General features: G+C 39.2%; 1 protein-coding gene across 10 annotated transcripts in view; it reads left to right on the top strand.

Annotated features, from left to right (window-relative positions):
• The window catches only part of PLCH1 (phospholipase C eta 1), a 255,169-nt gene that overhangs the window by 219,769 nt on the left and 19,367 nt on the right, over positions 1–16,033 (top strand). For all 10 annotated transcript variants that reach the window (XM_074405538.1, XM_074405537.1, XM_074405534.1 and 7 more), the window contains 3 exons: positions 4,847–5,008; positions 9,289–9,360; positions 13,592–13,683. In XM_074405538.1, the coding sequence (XP_074261639.1) occupies positions 4,847–5,008; positions 9,289–9,360; positions 13,592–13,683 (326 nt within the window). The remainder of the gene's footprint in view (positions 1–4,846; positions 5,009–9,288; positions 9,361–13,591; positions 13,684–16,033) is intronic.

Here is a 16,033-nt window from a genome sequence, read left to right as displayed (position 1 = left end):
GATTCCAGGGCCAAATTATAATATATTAATGAAAGCTTAGCTACATATCTGTTTGTTCTTCACAGCTGCCAGTTTTCTTGTGCTGTAAATCACAGAGAAGAAAAAGATCAACAGGCACAGATATCATTCCTTTAGGAGCTCCCAGTATTTGGAGGATGTGAAGTGAATAATTATAGCCTTTGTGTTAAGCTTTCATTATTTTACGAGCTCTGGGTCAGCTATGGCTTTGTATTTTGAGCCTTGCCTTGCTGACAGTGAAAGTGACTTGGTGTCATGGCCAAGTATGATCATCTCCTTACTGTCTCTGCCTGTTTGTGAGGCCCTAAGTGAAGGAAGGAAATGGATGCTCATTCAGAGCATTCTGTGTGACACTGGGCACCCTAGGTGCTTTTACATGTTTTTTTTTTTTTTTTTTTTTTTTTTTGTCCTCTTAACAAATACACACCCTACTGAGCTCTGGGTCTTGATAAAAATGCATTAAGAATTAGAGATGTGGAGTTCTTAAGAAAAGAAATCCAAGAAGGATTTGCTCTTGACCTGAAGTGAAATTGTTTCCCCAAAGGAATTGTGATGATGTATTTCCTTGGTTTCATGATAGAAATAATGGTAGTTTAAAATGTGAGCCTGAGCATGATTACTTTGATTAAAGAATTTCTCTTTTTTCTGTAACAATGTAAGAGGGATAGCTGCTGCATTGTATGGAAAAATAGACACAATCTTGAATGGGAAGTCTTAGGAGTTCCAGCTGCTGTTCAGCCATTTTCATAGGCATGTGTGTTGGTTGAGTGGCTGAACCTTTCTGCCTGTGTCATTATGAGAAAGAATTGGCTAACTTGAGTGCCTTAAATGGGGTTCAGTAGCTCAAATGAAGTATCTTTTTTTTTTTTTTTTTTTTTTTTTTTAAGAGACAGAGTCTTGCTCTGTCACCTAGGCTGGAGTGCAATGGTAAGGTCTCTGCTCACTGCAACCTCTGCCTCCCGGGTTCAAGCAATTCTCGTGCCTCAGCCTCCTGGGTAGCTGGGATTACAGGCGCCTGCCACTGCTAATTTTTGCATTTTTAGTAGAGATGGGGTTTCACCATGTTGGCCAGGCTGGTCTCGAACTCCTGACCTCGTGATCTGCCCATCTTAGCCCCCCAAAGTGCTGGGATTATAGGTGTGAGCCCCTGTGCCAGGCCAAATGAAGTATCTTTACATGACAGTGCTTTGGGACCCTTAGCACAATGCAGCGTCCCCCTTATTTGTGGGTTTGCTTCCTGCAGTCAATTGTGGCCCAAAATATTGAATGAAAAATTCTATAAATAAACAATTTGTAAGTTGTGAATTATGCACCATTCTGAGAAGTGTGATGAGATCTTGCACTCTCTATTACACCCCACCTGGCATGTGAATCATCCCTTTGTCCAGTGTATCCACCCGTTACTATGTAGGAAAAAACAGCATACATAGGGGTCAGGACTATCCATGTTTTTTCGCATCCAATGGGGATTTTTTTGATGTATCTCCCATGCATATGCAGGGATTATTGTGTACAATCTTAGTTGCTTTTTCTGTATTTACTTGTGGCTCTTTTCTCCTTGCTCATATGATCACTGGTTCTTGTGATACTTTTTGTTTTCTCCACGCTTTTCCTCACATTGAAATGCTGTCCCTCTACCCTTTGCCAGATGATCAGCTCTTATTCATTGCAGTGGGTTGATTCATGGCCACTGAAATATAAGTTCAAGTCTTAATCCCTGGTACCTGTGTATATGACTTTACTTGGAAAAAGGGTCTTTGCAGATGTAATTAAGTTAAGGCTCTCACGATAATATAATCCTGGGATAACCATGTGGGCCTAAATCCAATAAAAAATGTCCTCATAAGAAGAGAAGACATCTGTAAACCATCATTCTCAGCAAACTGACACAAGAACAGAAAGCCAAACACCACATGTTCTCACTCATAGGTGGGCGTGGAACAGTGAGAACAGGTGGACTCAGGGAGAGGAGCATCACACACTGGGGGCAGTTGGGGGGGTAGGGGAGAGACAATGGGGGGTGAGGAGAGTGGGGAGGGTGGGGAGGGATAACATGGGGAGAAATGCCAGATATAGTATGCACCTAAAGTTAAAAAAAAAAAAAAAGAGAAGACACAAACAAATGGGTGAGACATGTACAAGAAGACCATGTAATGACAGAGGCAGAAATTGGAGTGATGCTGCCACAAGCCAAGGAATATATGCAGCTGTCATAAGCTGGAAGAGGCAAGGCAGGATCCTCCTCTAGAGCTTTCAGAGGGAGTATAGCCCTGCCAACACCTAGATTTCATACTTTTGCCCTTCAGACCTGGGAGAAAATAGGTACATTTCTATCGTTTTAAGATATCAAGTTTGTAACAATTTGTTGTTATAATGGTCACAAGAAACTTTATTTTATTATTATTTTGTAGAGATAGGGTTTCACTCTGTGGCCCAGACTGGAGTGAAGTGGCATGATCATAGCTCACTGCAGCCTCAAGTTCCTGAGCTCAACGGATCCTTCCACCTCAGCCTCCCAAGTAGCTAGGACTACAGGTGCATGCCACCATGCCTGACTAATTTTTTAAATTTTTGTAGAGACGGAGTCTCACTATGTTGCCCAAGCTGATCTCAAACTCCTCGGCTCAAGTGATCCTCCCAGTTTGGCCTCTCAAAGTGCTGGGATTATAGACATGAGCCATGGCACCTGGACACAGAACACTAATATACTCATCTTTTAAGGCTTGACTCAGGTGTCTTCTACTCCTGGAAATGTCTTTCAATTCCTGAAGGTTGGACAAGGTTTGCCTCCTGTGGTGTGTATGCTACCCCTCACACCTGTCACTCTACTTGTTCCTGCTTGTGTAATTATCCAGGGATGTGTTGGCCTTCTTCATGACACTGAGGGCTCTGTGACAGTGGAGGGTGTTCCTCTTTAATACTTCTTACCTGACACAGCAGAAGCTCAATGCATGTTTGTTTTATACAAAATGAGTTTTGTTCCCAAACTATCTCTCAACTTTATTAAATCCCCCAGCACATTAGCCTAGGCACTTAGTACTTGCAGTGGGCCCAGTGGGCCTGACTTTTCATCTGCAGACACACTTCCTCTTTTAGCACACGCTGCCAGATTAATATTGTTTCTAGAGTTGCTACCTAAGGACTTGTTCACTCAAAGACTCTCTTAGCAGCTCCATACCTCTTGCTTTGAAGTCCCTCCACTCTCCAAAGTACTTTATCTGCTACTACCCTACTCCATGAACTCTAGGAAAACTCATGTGTACTTTGCATTTACAGAACATTCTTAATTCATGTAAATCCTTTGCTAGAACTGTGGCTGGCAGGAAAGACCTTCTTTCCATCACTCTTGAAATCTCAATTACAACGAAAGCACCAATCAATCCCTACCTGTTTTTGGAGGCCTTCTCAGTCCCTCAGGCAGTAATGCCATGTTCCTTATCAGAACCTCTTTTGTACTGGTTGTCTGTGCTTTTGTAGGCATCTACATAGACCAGGGTAGGATATTTGGGGACATGCCTTTTCTAGCATGACAGGAGGGTATTCCCTTCTGATATTATGAGCCAACTCTTTTTTCATCTTTGCATCTCCTTCTGGACCTGGCAGTCCCCAGTGGAGTGGAGTGCCTCATTAATTGGGTATGTTAAAGATATTCATGCATGTAATAGTGATACAGGGAAATTCAATAACCTATCCTGGTATAGATTTAAAAATTTTTTCCTTAGGGCATTTATAATTGCTTTGTTCTTACAGGATTTTGTGAAAGTGAATGCATTATTAGAAAGCTACCCATTTTGCAGAGTCCACATATAATGATCTCTTAGAAATAAATTTGCAAATGGAAGAACAGGCTTAAACTTTTGGTGAAGAATGTGGGAATTATTCTTGTCAAGGAGTACCCTTTTCCTCACTTTGGGTGGATTGGTCTTCAGCAAGTGGTTGAAGAATTTAGGGAAAGGTATTGGAAACAGGAAGAGGTAGGCATACTCGAAGAGTAGAAGAGCTATGAAAGGAGGCTGGGGCCATTGGTTTCAAGCAGAAACGTGGCGGAAAATCTGTGCTAAGCAAGACTCTGAGAGAATCTGTATCCCGTGATCACCACAAAATCTATGAGTCATCATCTGGACAGGTCATAGCTCTAATATCAAAACCCCTTGAAATTAGTTGTGATCTTAAAGTAATTGTAATGACAAATCATGGCTGAGGTGATTATTGAGGTTCCCTCTAACTATACAGTGGGATTGGAGATAGGAAAGAGATGTATCTCACAATAATCATTAACTCTGGAAATTTCCATAGCATTCTTTTCCCCTCAGTAAAAAAGTAATTTTATATTAATAGCATATTTTTGTTCAAATTTACTTATGTAGGTTTAGTAAAGTTAGTTTCTAAAAACTTTCCCTGGCCTTTTATCTGTTGAAAGCATCAAATAGCATAAGCATAGTGGGAAAGGCTTTGGAGTCCTGAGTTTGAATACTAATTCAGTTACTTGCTAGCTATATAGCCATGAGCAACTTACTTGATTTCTCTCTGTCAGATTCTGTATCACTGAAATGAAAATGAAAACAATACTTATAAAGTTCCTGAGGATTGAATGCAGTCACATGAAGAATAGCCGGCAGAGAATTAGTTCTTAATAAATAGCAATCTTTATTATTATAGGATTTGTGGAGGAGGGAAGACCGAGATGGAGATGATACAATGAGCTTAATTTCTTACAAGTAACTGAGAGACAATGAAATTATAGAAGCAACTGTGGTTTGATCAAAGGGTTTATTCTAATTCAATGTGTTTCTTAAGGAAATCATTTGTATTACTTAATTCTTTGCAGAATAATGGGACTACTGAGCATCAGGTGGAATCTTTCATAAGGAAAAAACTGGAGTCACTGTTAAAAGAATCTCAAATTCGAGATAAAGAAGATCCTGATAGTTTCACAGTGAGGGCCCTGCTGAAGGCCACGCATGAAGGCTTAAATGCACACCTGAAGCAGGTATCTGATTCCCTCTTATATTTATCCTTCAACAGGAAAAAGAAAGCATATGATACTTTGTTTCTAATTGTTTGTGAAATGCTTCTCCAACTTCTTTTATTTCTGTCCTCATTTTACTTGAGAAATGAAACTCTCCTGTTGCAAAAAATGATATGAGAAATAGTTAAAAGTGGATTGAGTGGAGGTAGAAATGACTCAAATACTGCTTCACTTGGACCTTTAGGACAAAGGCCAGTGTTCCTGGACTCATCTTCCCAATGCATGCTGAGGTTAGGGAAGAAGTTCCAGCCCACCGTGTCCCTCACCTTCCCACCTCTCCACATTCATTAGATGTCGGCCTTCCCTGCTACCACCACCTGTCTTCCAAGGCTGCGGGCTCCTCAGGAAGAGGGAAGATCATAAGGGGGTGACCACCCTTGGATCCTAAGTGATCACTTTGCATTAATAGTTGCCCTCTGGACCCTACACAAGGCTAGTCATCCAACTACTGGGCTGTTCCTCAGGTCCGTTTAGTTTGTAAACATAGAAATCCTAATTCAAAATGGCTTCAATGATTAGGAAGATGTTGAGTTTGGTAAGTGGCAAAATTTATTTGCAGATTGGCCTTTGGGGTGGATTTAATCCAGAAGCCCAGTGGTGTCATCATAGACCTATCTTTTTTCTCTACCTATCATGCCATTAGTGTCATCTCAAGTCTGGTTCTCCTGTCCATGATGGTTGTGAGATGACTGCCAGCAGGCCCATGAACTACCTGTTTTTTGGTCCATATCCAGAGAGATTCAGACAATATATTTGCCCCAACTAACAAATGAGAGTTTTGTTAACCTAGTTCATGTGCCTACCCCTAAGCTAATCACAGTGGCCGTGGGCAGGTGTCCTTCCTGAAACAGTACTTGGCCAGAGTATGGGATAATACTGGCTTGCTAATTCCAGTGAGAACTTACTTCTGAAGCTCTTGTCAAGGTCAGTTCCTCTCAAGCTGCGAGTTAAAGGGGCAGATGGGATACTGGGGCAACAACTAAAAGGTCAATGACAGCATTATTGCCCTTATAGTTAACCGTATAATTCTGGATTTTCTTAATAATTTCTATAAATAGTAATAATCTTCTTACCCTCCTTGCTTCCAGCTATTTATTTTCAACACCACAAGTGCCTGTAAGATCACATTTATTTAGCCCGTCTTGATTCTGCTTCTTGTCCTTAGTGAACTCTCATTGGCTTATCTGGGCCAGTCACTTCCCTTATGCATTTGGAGAAGTCTTTGCTCCATCCTAGATTATGCTAATTGGAAACACAACCATAAGGCTTGGATATTTTGGAAGAAACAAATTAAACCCCTCTCTCTTTTGCTATTCATTGAAGAGATTCTAATGACATCAGGTAAAATGGTAAGAGAACCAAAAATTTTAGAGAGATAGTGTAACAAAAATCATCTTCATTTAACTTATTTTTGAGGTTTTTTTTAAAACACTGCTATGTTTTTAAAATACGATTTTGGTTCACTGGGCAAGCAAAGGCAAGTTACTTTTGAGGCGAGTCCATCTGTGCCAAATACGTATGTCGGTTTAAATCCAAAGCTGACAATGTGCTGAGTGTGGCTCTGGGCACACGCCACTCCAGTTTCTACTTTTCTGGACCGTCAGTCAGCAGTGCAGGATTGGTTTCTACTTGTGCTGTCTTTTTCCTGTGGAGCGCTGAAGAAAAGTAAAAATGAAATTCGCCTTCAGGCTGGAAGAACTTAGTAGTCAAGAAAAACAGTTCTTGAGAGTTCTTGAATCTTCTTCTTTTGTTACATCTGAACTGCTGCTGCCAGGATAACCTTAACAAGTTCCTAAGTGGGCTTTTCCAGCTCTCAGCTGCCCTGCCCCACTCCCTTTAATGTCTCATTCACACCACTGCCATGGTGATAGTTCGGAAATGTACATCTGGTCATGTCATTCTGTTTCTAACACTCTCCTGGCTCCTCAACATCTCAAGGCTTCTCGTAGTTTGGAGGATAATGCTCAGATTCAGAGATAATAGCCCATAAGTTCCTTTCTTCCTGTTCTGACTCCTAGTAGTGACAGACACAGAGTGTGCATGTGTATAAATCCACACATGCACGCCTCCACTTTCTTCATTTCTTATACCATGCTCTTACCACATGGCTTTCGTGTTGGCTTTTTTCCTTGGCCATAATACACTTCCCCTTCCCTATTTCACGTAGATAACTTCTACTCACCTTTAGGCTTCAGCTTTTATATCATGTCCCCGTGGAAGTTATTAATTCTCAAGTCCACGTAGATAGTCTCCCTCTGCCATCCCACAGTGCCCTAAGCTCTCCCCATTATAGTCTTGTGACAGTGTGTTGTGATTGATTGTCTCTACTATTAGACTGCAAGCCCAGTAAGTACAGAGTGCATATCTCCTGTTTGCTCTTCCCCTTATGTACCTACCAAGTTCCTAGGACAATGTTTTATTAATTCAGTGAAAGATGTGCTGATGTTCCAAGGAGAGGTCAAAGTTGGAGATAGGTATTTGTAGATATCTGTTTCCTACATAAAGAGAGTGAGAATGGGCAGAAAATGTTGGGGAAGTGAAAGGAAGCCAGAGAGAAGACTTGCAGTTAGACAGAATCCTGTTTTATCACCAATAAGCTTTGTAACTTTGGCCATATAATCTAACTTCACTGTATTTCTGTTTTTCTTTTTTGTAAAATTGGGATTTTAATCATGCTTATTTCCAGGGTTGGTTATGCATAGTAAATGAAAATATTTGTAATGCAATTAGCATTATTCTTAGGGTATAGTAGGTGCCTACTAAATAGGGTGACATTTACCTCAATTTGCCTGTGACAGCCGTGCTTTGTGCCTGTTGTCCCAGCATAATTATTAAAAGTGTCTCATTTTATTCTTAAAAGGTTCTGTTTTGGACAATTAATGGCATGGTCTCCCTACCAATAGATGGGTTACTAAAAATAGAAAGGAACTCACAGATTAATTGGTCCATTTCACAGTTTTTAAAAAACAGACCAATAGAAGAAGCTTGCTAAAGGACATGTAGTTACTTGGTGGCAGAACTGGGTCTTCTAACTTGGAGAGCAGTGCTACATCTGTGACCACATCCAGCTACCTTCTTGATTCCACAGTTTTTGAACAGTTAACGAATCCACATTAATAGATTCCAAAAACAATAAACATACATGAACCAGTCAACAGTTACCTAACATTAATCACCTTGTAAAAACCCCTCACCATTAATCCTCCAGCATTTTTTGAACTGCTGTTTCGCCAACCAATTCTTAGACACCACCCAACCTCTTCCTACCCCTACTTGCATCTTTGATTAGCATCTATGGGCATATACAGATGCCCTGCCCAGCCCTTTGGTCGTAAGTGTTTTTGCTCACCCACATTTATTCCATTTATGTGGTTACCTCTGTTTTTTCTCTATTTAGCTGGAGTCCTGGTCAGGTGGGGCCTACTGGTCTCTCCTTGATACCAAGTCGTGAGTAATCAATACCTAACATATTTTTAGGGATGACAAATGAATAAGGGCATAAACCCCCTTAGTAGGTGGCCTTTCTGTTCCCTAATGAGACATAGGCTCCAAGAAAGAGAGTTGGCTCAGTATCTCTAACTGGAAAATTAACCCATGAGAGGAAAAATTCAGAGGCTACAATACCTCTTTCCAGTGCCCATGACAGAAGGAATTATTTCAACAAAGAGATAAGCTTTGTTTGGTTTACTTTAAACAAATAAAAACAATCTTATTATCTCATAGATATCCTTGGATTTTATTTATTTATAATGTTTTAAAATTCCACATAGCACTGTTTAGTCAATGTGATCCACTTTCTTTATTCAACATAATTGGCTGCTAATGACTTTTGATCATTTTCCAAAACTGAGTCTTCACTTAACTGAAAATGACTTAACCCCACTCAGAACATTTAAAAGATCGCATACTGTGCTGTAGAGAGCCTGGTAAACAGGCGCCATGAGGGCCAGCACACCTGCACACTGCTGAGAGCCCTTGACCTCAGCTTTGGGAAGGTACAGGCAGCTGCTGCGTCCTGGCTGGCATCCACCTCTCCATGCCAATATTTCCCCTTCCAAGGCCGGCAGAGCCACCTTGGTGGTAGTGGAATGCGGAGCAGGAGGAAATGAGTGGAGTCTGCTTGTTTCCCACCTGGAGGCAAACAGAAGAGAAGAGAGGGGCCCCTTGCCATTCCACCAGAACTAAGGAAAAAGACAAAAGCAAGGAAGATAAATAGTTACATTATACTTTTGTTTACTCAGAGTCCAGATGTAAAGGAAAGTGGAAAGAAATCGCATGGACGATCCCTCATGACCAACTTTGGAAAACATAAGGTATGAATTAAGAGTGATGAATATGCATAATTCAGTTAATTTAAAGATTCTGACAAGTAACAGGAGAATATCATCATGACCTTGGAATAGCTGAAATGTTTTTTTTTTTTTTTTTAGAGGGAGTCTCATTATATTGCCAGTGAAGTGCAGTGCCGTGATCTCGGCTCACTGCAACCTCTGCCTCCCAGGTTCAAGCAATTCTCCTGCCTGAGCCTCCCAAATAGCTGGGGCTACAGGCATGTGCTACCACGCCTAGCTAATTTTTGTATTTTTAGTAGAGTCAGGGTTTCACCATGTTGGCCAGACTGGACTCAAACTCCTGACCTCGTGATCCACTCACCTCAGCCTCCCAAAGTGCTGGGATTACAGACGTGAGCCACCACATGTGACTTGAAGATTTCTTAAACAAGATGTTAGCAAAGAAAAAGACTGATATTTAGACTACTTTAAAATGTAAGAACATCTATGCATTAACAGTATCAGAAAGCAAGTTGCATACTGCAAAAGAATATTTTGAATACACATAACCAATAATATATCCAAACACTGTATTTAACATCTTAAATATGCTTATCCAATACATAATTGATACGTGTTATTAAAATTGATATGTGTATTATATATTCTATACTGAATATATAAATAGCTCCTATAAATCAACAAAATAATAGGCAACCTAATTTCTAAAAGATGGGCAAAAGACTTAAACAGGCACTTCACAAAAGAAGATACCCAAATTACTAATAAAGAAAAGGGATTCACCCTTGTCAGTCATCTGGGAAATACAATTTAAAATGACTCTGCGATTCCATATACACGCACCACAATAGATAACACTAAAAGATGGCAGGAACCAATTGTTACTGAGAATGAAGAACTTGAACTCTCATATACTGCTTATTTACTCATTATGGTTGTGCACATTTGTGCAACTACTTTGGCCCACTATTTCACAGTATCTGCTAAAGCTGCACTATGTATTATGACTTAGCAGTTCTATTGTTAGGGTATATGTCAAAAGACAGAAATAGGCTGGGCACCATGGCTCACGTCTTTAATCCCAGCACTTTGGGAGGCCGAGATGGGTGGATCACCCAAGGTCAGGTTTTCAAAACTAGTCTAGCCAACATGGTGAAACCCCACCTCTACTAAAAATACAAAAACTAGCTGGGTGTGATGGTGGTCACCTGTAATCCCAGCTCCTCAGGAGGCTGAGGCACAAGAACTGCTTGAACCTGGGAGGCAGAGGTTGCAGTGAGCTGAGATCAAGCCACTGCACTGCAGCCTGGGTGACAAGAGTGAAACTCTGTCTTACAACAACAAAATGACAGAAATGACAGTATTTATATTGGCATTGGTAATAGTATAAAGAGTAAACAGTACAAATGTCCATTTTTAATAGAATGAATAAAAATGTCCATTGATAATAGAATGAATAAAAATTGTGGTGTATTCACATAAGAAAATAAGAAAATGACAAAATTATAACTGTGAAATATGATGATCTTTATAAATATGATGTTGAGCAAAATAAACCAGTCCCAAGAGAGTACATACAGTTTGATTCCATTGATATTAAATTGAAAACCAGGCAAAACACCCTATATAGTAGAAATCACAATTCGTAGGTATTACCTTCACAGAGAAAAGAATGACAGCATTGGAGTATCAGAAGGCTTTTGGGGGACAGATAATATTCTGTTTCCTCTTGTGTGTGATTTTTGATTTGTGAAAGACATCAACCTGTACATTTATAACTGGCATACTCTTCTAACTGTATGTTACACTTCAATAAAATAGTAAAAAAAAAAAAAAAGTTACACTAATCTGGCATCTCCTGGACAGATTAGCTGTTTGACAGTAAAACTTACACAATAAATTTTTATTAGATGATGAACTTTATATTATACATGAGGTTTCTGTAAGGCCATTTCTTCTACTTTAAGGAATGTCATATCTAGAATTTCCTACCCATCAGTGAGATAATTTATTAGTAGACTAGTCAGATGAGTCATTATCACAAAATATTAAAAACAACCAAAATGTTCATCCCTAAAGACTGTTTAAGTAATCTGTGAGTCATTCACATAATGGACAGTTACACAGCCATTTAAAGATGATCGCTTGGAAGAGCTCAACATGTGAAACACTAAATGAAAAAGTAAGATGAAAGTAGATTCTGTGGTATGATAACCATGAAAAGATGTGTCAAAACTATGTGCAGAAAATATATCATTCTCTGATCACTATCTGTCATTGGTGATTCATTTCTTATTTCTAATTTTTGCATTTTATAATAACGATTCTTAAAAAGACATTTATTATTGTATCACTTAAATTATTATGTGGAATTAGAATATTTCATTTGTGGATTGCAACTTGTCATTACAATTAAAATAGTTTTTCAAAATAGATGTTTTAGGGAGTACTTCACCTAATTAAAATTTATCATGCCACAAGTCATAAGAATAAATTGTCCATTTAAAAATATTAAATCTGTTTATTAAATATTAATCTATAGATTTTAAATATTTAAATATCCATTATTTATTTATTTATTTTTTTTTTGAGATGGAGTTTCGCTCTTGTTACCCAGGCTGGAGTGCAATGGCGCGATCTCGGTTCACCGCAACCTCTGCCTCCTGGGTTCAGGCAATTCTCCTGCCTCAGCCTCCTGAGTAGCTGGGATTACAGGCATGCGCCACAATGCCCAGCTAATTTTTTGTATTTTTAGTAGAGACGGGGTTTCACCATGTTGACCAGGATGGTCTCGATCTCTTGACCTTGTGATCCACCCGCCTCGGCCTCCCAAAGTGCTGGGATTACAGGCTTGAGCCATCGCGCCCGGCCAAATATCCATTATTTAAATATTAATTTATTATATATTTAAATATTAATCTATATATTATTTCAATAAGTATTGACAGAATTTTAAATGGAAAGTTAATGTTAGTTTACAGAATGACTTTCTAGCCATTTATTTAATCATCACAACAATAATTCTTTGAAATAGATGTTATTGCCACACTTTTTCTAAAGATCCAATTGTAAGCTAGTGAGGTTAGCCAGTTTACCAGCTTGGTGAAAGATGGAACGTGAGATCATCAAGTGGTAGGACTTCCATACCATGCATGCTGAGGCTCTCAAGGAGTAAATAATGCCAGAGAAGGTTTCAAACCGAACTGGCACCTCACTGTCAGTGCAATAGAGAGATGTTGAGTGTGCTTATGCCAACAGTGTAGCTTGTTTGATTTGGAGGGCGGGTGGGGTTGGAGGAACCATGAGAAAATCTAGAAGGTGCCATCATCCTATGTTAATTCAGGGATGGAGGCCCTTTCTCTTTCTAAGCCACATTCCTGATGTCCAGGGTACTCTGTCAAAACTTCGTACCTTTGTTTGTAGACACTGTATTTTCGGTGGCAAGGTTTTCTGCAACTATTGGAGTGGTCCTTCCGCATCATTTGTATTGTTTATTTATTTATTTAGAGATGGAGTTTCACTTTTGTTGCCCATGCTGGAATGCAATGATGGGATCTCGGCTCACTACAACCTCCACCTTCTGGGTTCAAGCGATTCTCTTGCCTCAGCCTCCCAAGTAGCTGGGATTATAGGCACCTGCCACCACACTCGCTCATTTTTGTATTTTTAGTAGAGATGGGATTTCACCATTTTTTGGCCAGGCTGGTCTTGAATTTGTGACCCCAGGTGATCCACCCTCCTCAGCCTTCCAAAGTGCTGGAATTACAGGCATGAGCCTTTGTGCCTGGCCTTATTTTTTTGAAAAGTTACTGCATATCCTTTTTTAAAAAAACCAAATGTGCCTTTTATAATTTGTTAATAGTGAGCTTCCTATACAAAAAGGCATTTTGTCCCTTATAATCATTTGAATGGATACTGCAACTTTGACTCTACCCCAGTAGAAACCTTCAAAATACATGACTAATAAAGTCTTTCTAATACATCAACTTTATGTGTCTTTGAAATCAGTTTCTGAGCATGAAGCTCTTAGTTTTGCATTAATATGTTAATGTAAATATGGCCTTAGATATGCTTGTTATTAATGGTGAAGCAAAGTGCAATATTTGGTCATTTTCTTCCCTCCAAGCTATTATGCTTGTGCACATGTACATTTTAAAGCCCAGCTTATTCTCTGTATATCGTAGATATACAGATGATATACAATTATTGATATACAATGAGTTTATTAAATTTGTTTTGGTTTTTCTGGCAGAAAACTACAAAATCACGGTCTAAATCTTACAGTACTGATGATGAGGAAGACACACAGCAGATTCCTGGCAAGGAGGGTGGCCAGCTGTACAGGTAAAAAAGCATCTCCATGTTTCCTACTCACAATCCGTCCTCGTCAGCTTAGTCATTTTACTTCTACATGTCCAGAGAATTGGATCAGAAGAAAAGTACACTGTGCTGTAGAACATGTGACGATCAGCTGGATATGAAATAATATATGTAGGAAACTTAGTACTGTTCCTGGCACATAATGAGCTCTTTATAAATGTTAGCTACAGCAGTTGTCAAGTAAAACGTATCTTCAGAGAAGAGGGAGGGAGAATCTGAAGTCAGCCAGACGTCAAATTCTTGTTCCTCCATTTACCAACTTTAGCATGGGACAAGTTTGGCTCCTGATTGTATCTGTCCCTTAGAGTCATTGTAAGGATTGAAGGAATTAAACTAATTAGTATCGTAAGCTCTGGCCTAATTCAATGAGTATTCAAAAAACCTCATTTTTGTTTGTTTTGTTTTTTTATTGCCAATGGTATTTGATGAGTAACATGACCATATTTTCAGAATCCAGATCGTGACACATGATTCATTACAGGAGTTCCTGGCAGTTTATTTATACCATAACATTCACAAAGAAATGTAAATTATGTATATTAGATAGATATAAATACATACACACACTTTTGCCTTTATTGAAAAATGAAATTAGAAGCATAGAACCCCTGCAGGAATAAAATTTAGTGTTCAATTAAAATGTATATTTGTGCTCCAACAGAATATTTATATATATAATAGTAACTAGTTAGAAGGGCAGAGGAGATGTATGTGGTCCCTACTATAGGGAACAGAAAATTGAATATGTGGCTACAGTGAAGGATAACAAGAAAAAAATAGGATCACCTTCTGGGATACCTCTGCTGTGACTGCTGTCATTTATAAGTTTGAGAAAGGCTTAACTCTGATACATATATCGAGGGGAAAGGCAGTGTTTGAGTAAAGCTACAATAACCTTAATATGTGCAAAGGAGACATCAGTGCAGGTATCACATGAAATAATTTTGCATGCTGCTTAGTGTCAATTATAGATTTTCCCTTAAAAGTTATCAGAACCTGAGCATCTATGATGTTGTCCTTTTGGGACTTCAGTAACCTAATGCACCTCCAGGATGAGGATTAAAAAGAGTTAACTTTCTATAGAATTTATCCCTATCACGGAGTGTCTTCCAGTTTTACTTATAATTTCTAGGCATGACTTCACACTGATTTATAATCATTAGCCTTCACAAAATCAGATTTTCACCAGTGGCTGTAGAATTTCTTAATTATATGGTAAAGAAGGAGCATGCATTCTTTTTTCTATTGATTTTTACCACAGTAAAGTTCTCAGCAGACCATCACATTGCCTTCACATGCACACTTTTCTCCTATAGGGTAACATCTAACTATCAAAAACAAACCTCACAAAAGAAGACGTACAAATGGCCAATAAACGCATGAAAAGGTGCTCAACATTGTTAGTCATTAGTGAAATATAAATCAAAACTACAATGAAGTACCTCTTCACACTCATTAGGGCACTTACAACCCAAAATACCTCTTCACACCCACTAGGATACTCATAACTAAAAAGGCAGACAGTAATACATGTTAATTCTGTTCCCTAGAGTAGGGACCACATACATCTGCCCTTCCTAATTAGTTATCATTTTATGTATAGGTATTCTATTGGAGCTCAAATATAAAGTTTAATTGAGCACTAAAGTTTAGGTTTGTTTTTGGTAGTTATGTTTGGAGAAAAGTGTGTATGTGAGGGGAATGTGATGGTCTGTGGAGGAATTGACTGTGATAGAGAGTGGTAGTACAATTTGTAAGGTTTGCAGAGCAGATCCTAGGAGTGGTTTGTAGTAAATATCTAAGATAAAAACAGCACTAAATAAAGCAATGAATGTTTGTTTTAAAAAAGCTGGAGAATATAGAAAAATTATAAAGATGGTCAGATGCAGTGGCTCATGCCTGTAATCCCAGCACTTTGGGAGACCAAGGTGGGTGGATCACGAGGTCAGGAGATAGAGACCATCCTGCCATCATGGTAAAACTACGTCTCTACTAAAATACAAAAAAAATAGCCAGGTGTGGTGGCATGCACTGTAGTCCCAACTACTTGGGAGGCTGGGGCAGGGAAATCTCTTGAACCGAGGAGGCGGAGGTTGCAGTGAGCTGAGATCATGCCACTGCACTCCAGCCTGGCAACAGGCTCTGTCTCAAAAAAAAAAAAAAATTTCATGGCCGGTCATGGTGGCTCACATCTGCAATCCTAGCACTTTGGGAGGCCGAGGTCAGGAGTTCAAGACCATCCTGGCCAACATGATGAAACCCCATCCTGTCTCTACTAAAAATACAAACAACCAGTATGGTGTGGTGGCATGCA

This window comes from Saimiri boliviensis, chromosome 9 (assembly GCF_048565385.1).
Source record: "Saimiri boliviensis isolate mSaiBol1 chromosome 9, mSaiBol1.pri, whole genome shotgun sequence".
NCBI lineage: Eukaryota > Metazoa > Chordata > Mammalia > Primates > Cebidae > Saimiri > Saimiri boliviensis.
The sequence above is the reverse complement of the archived record's forward strand: the minus strand, read 5'-3'. Positions and strand labels throughout refer to the sequence as shown.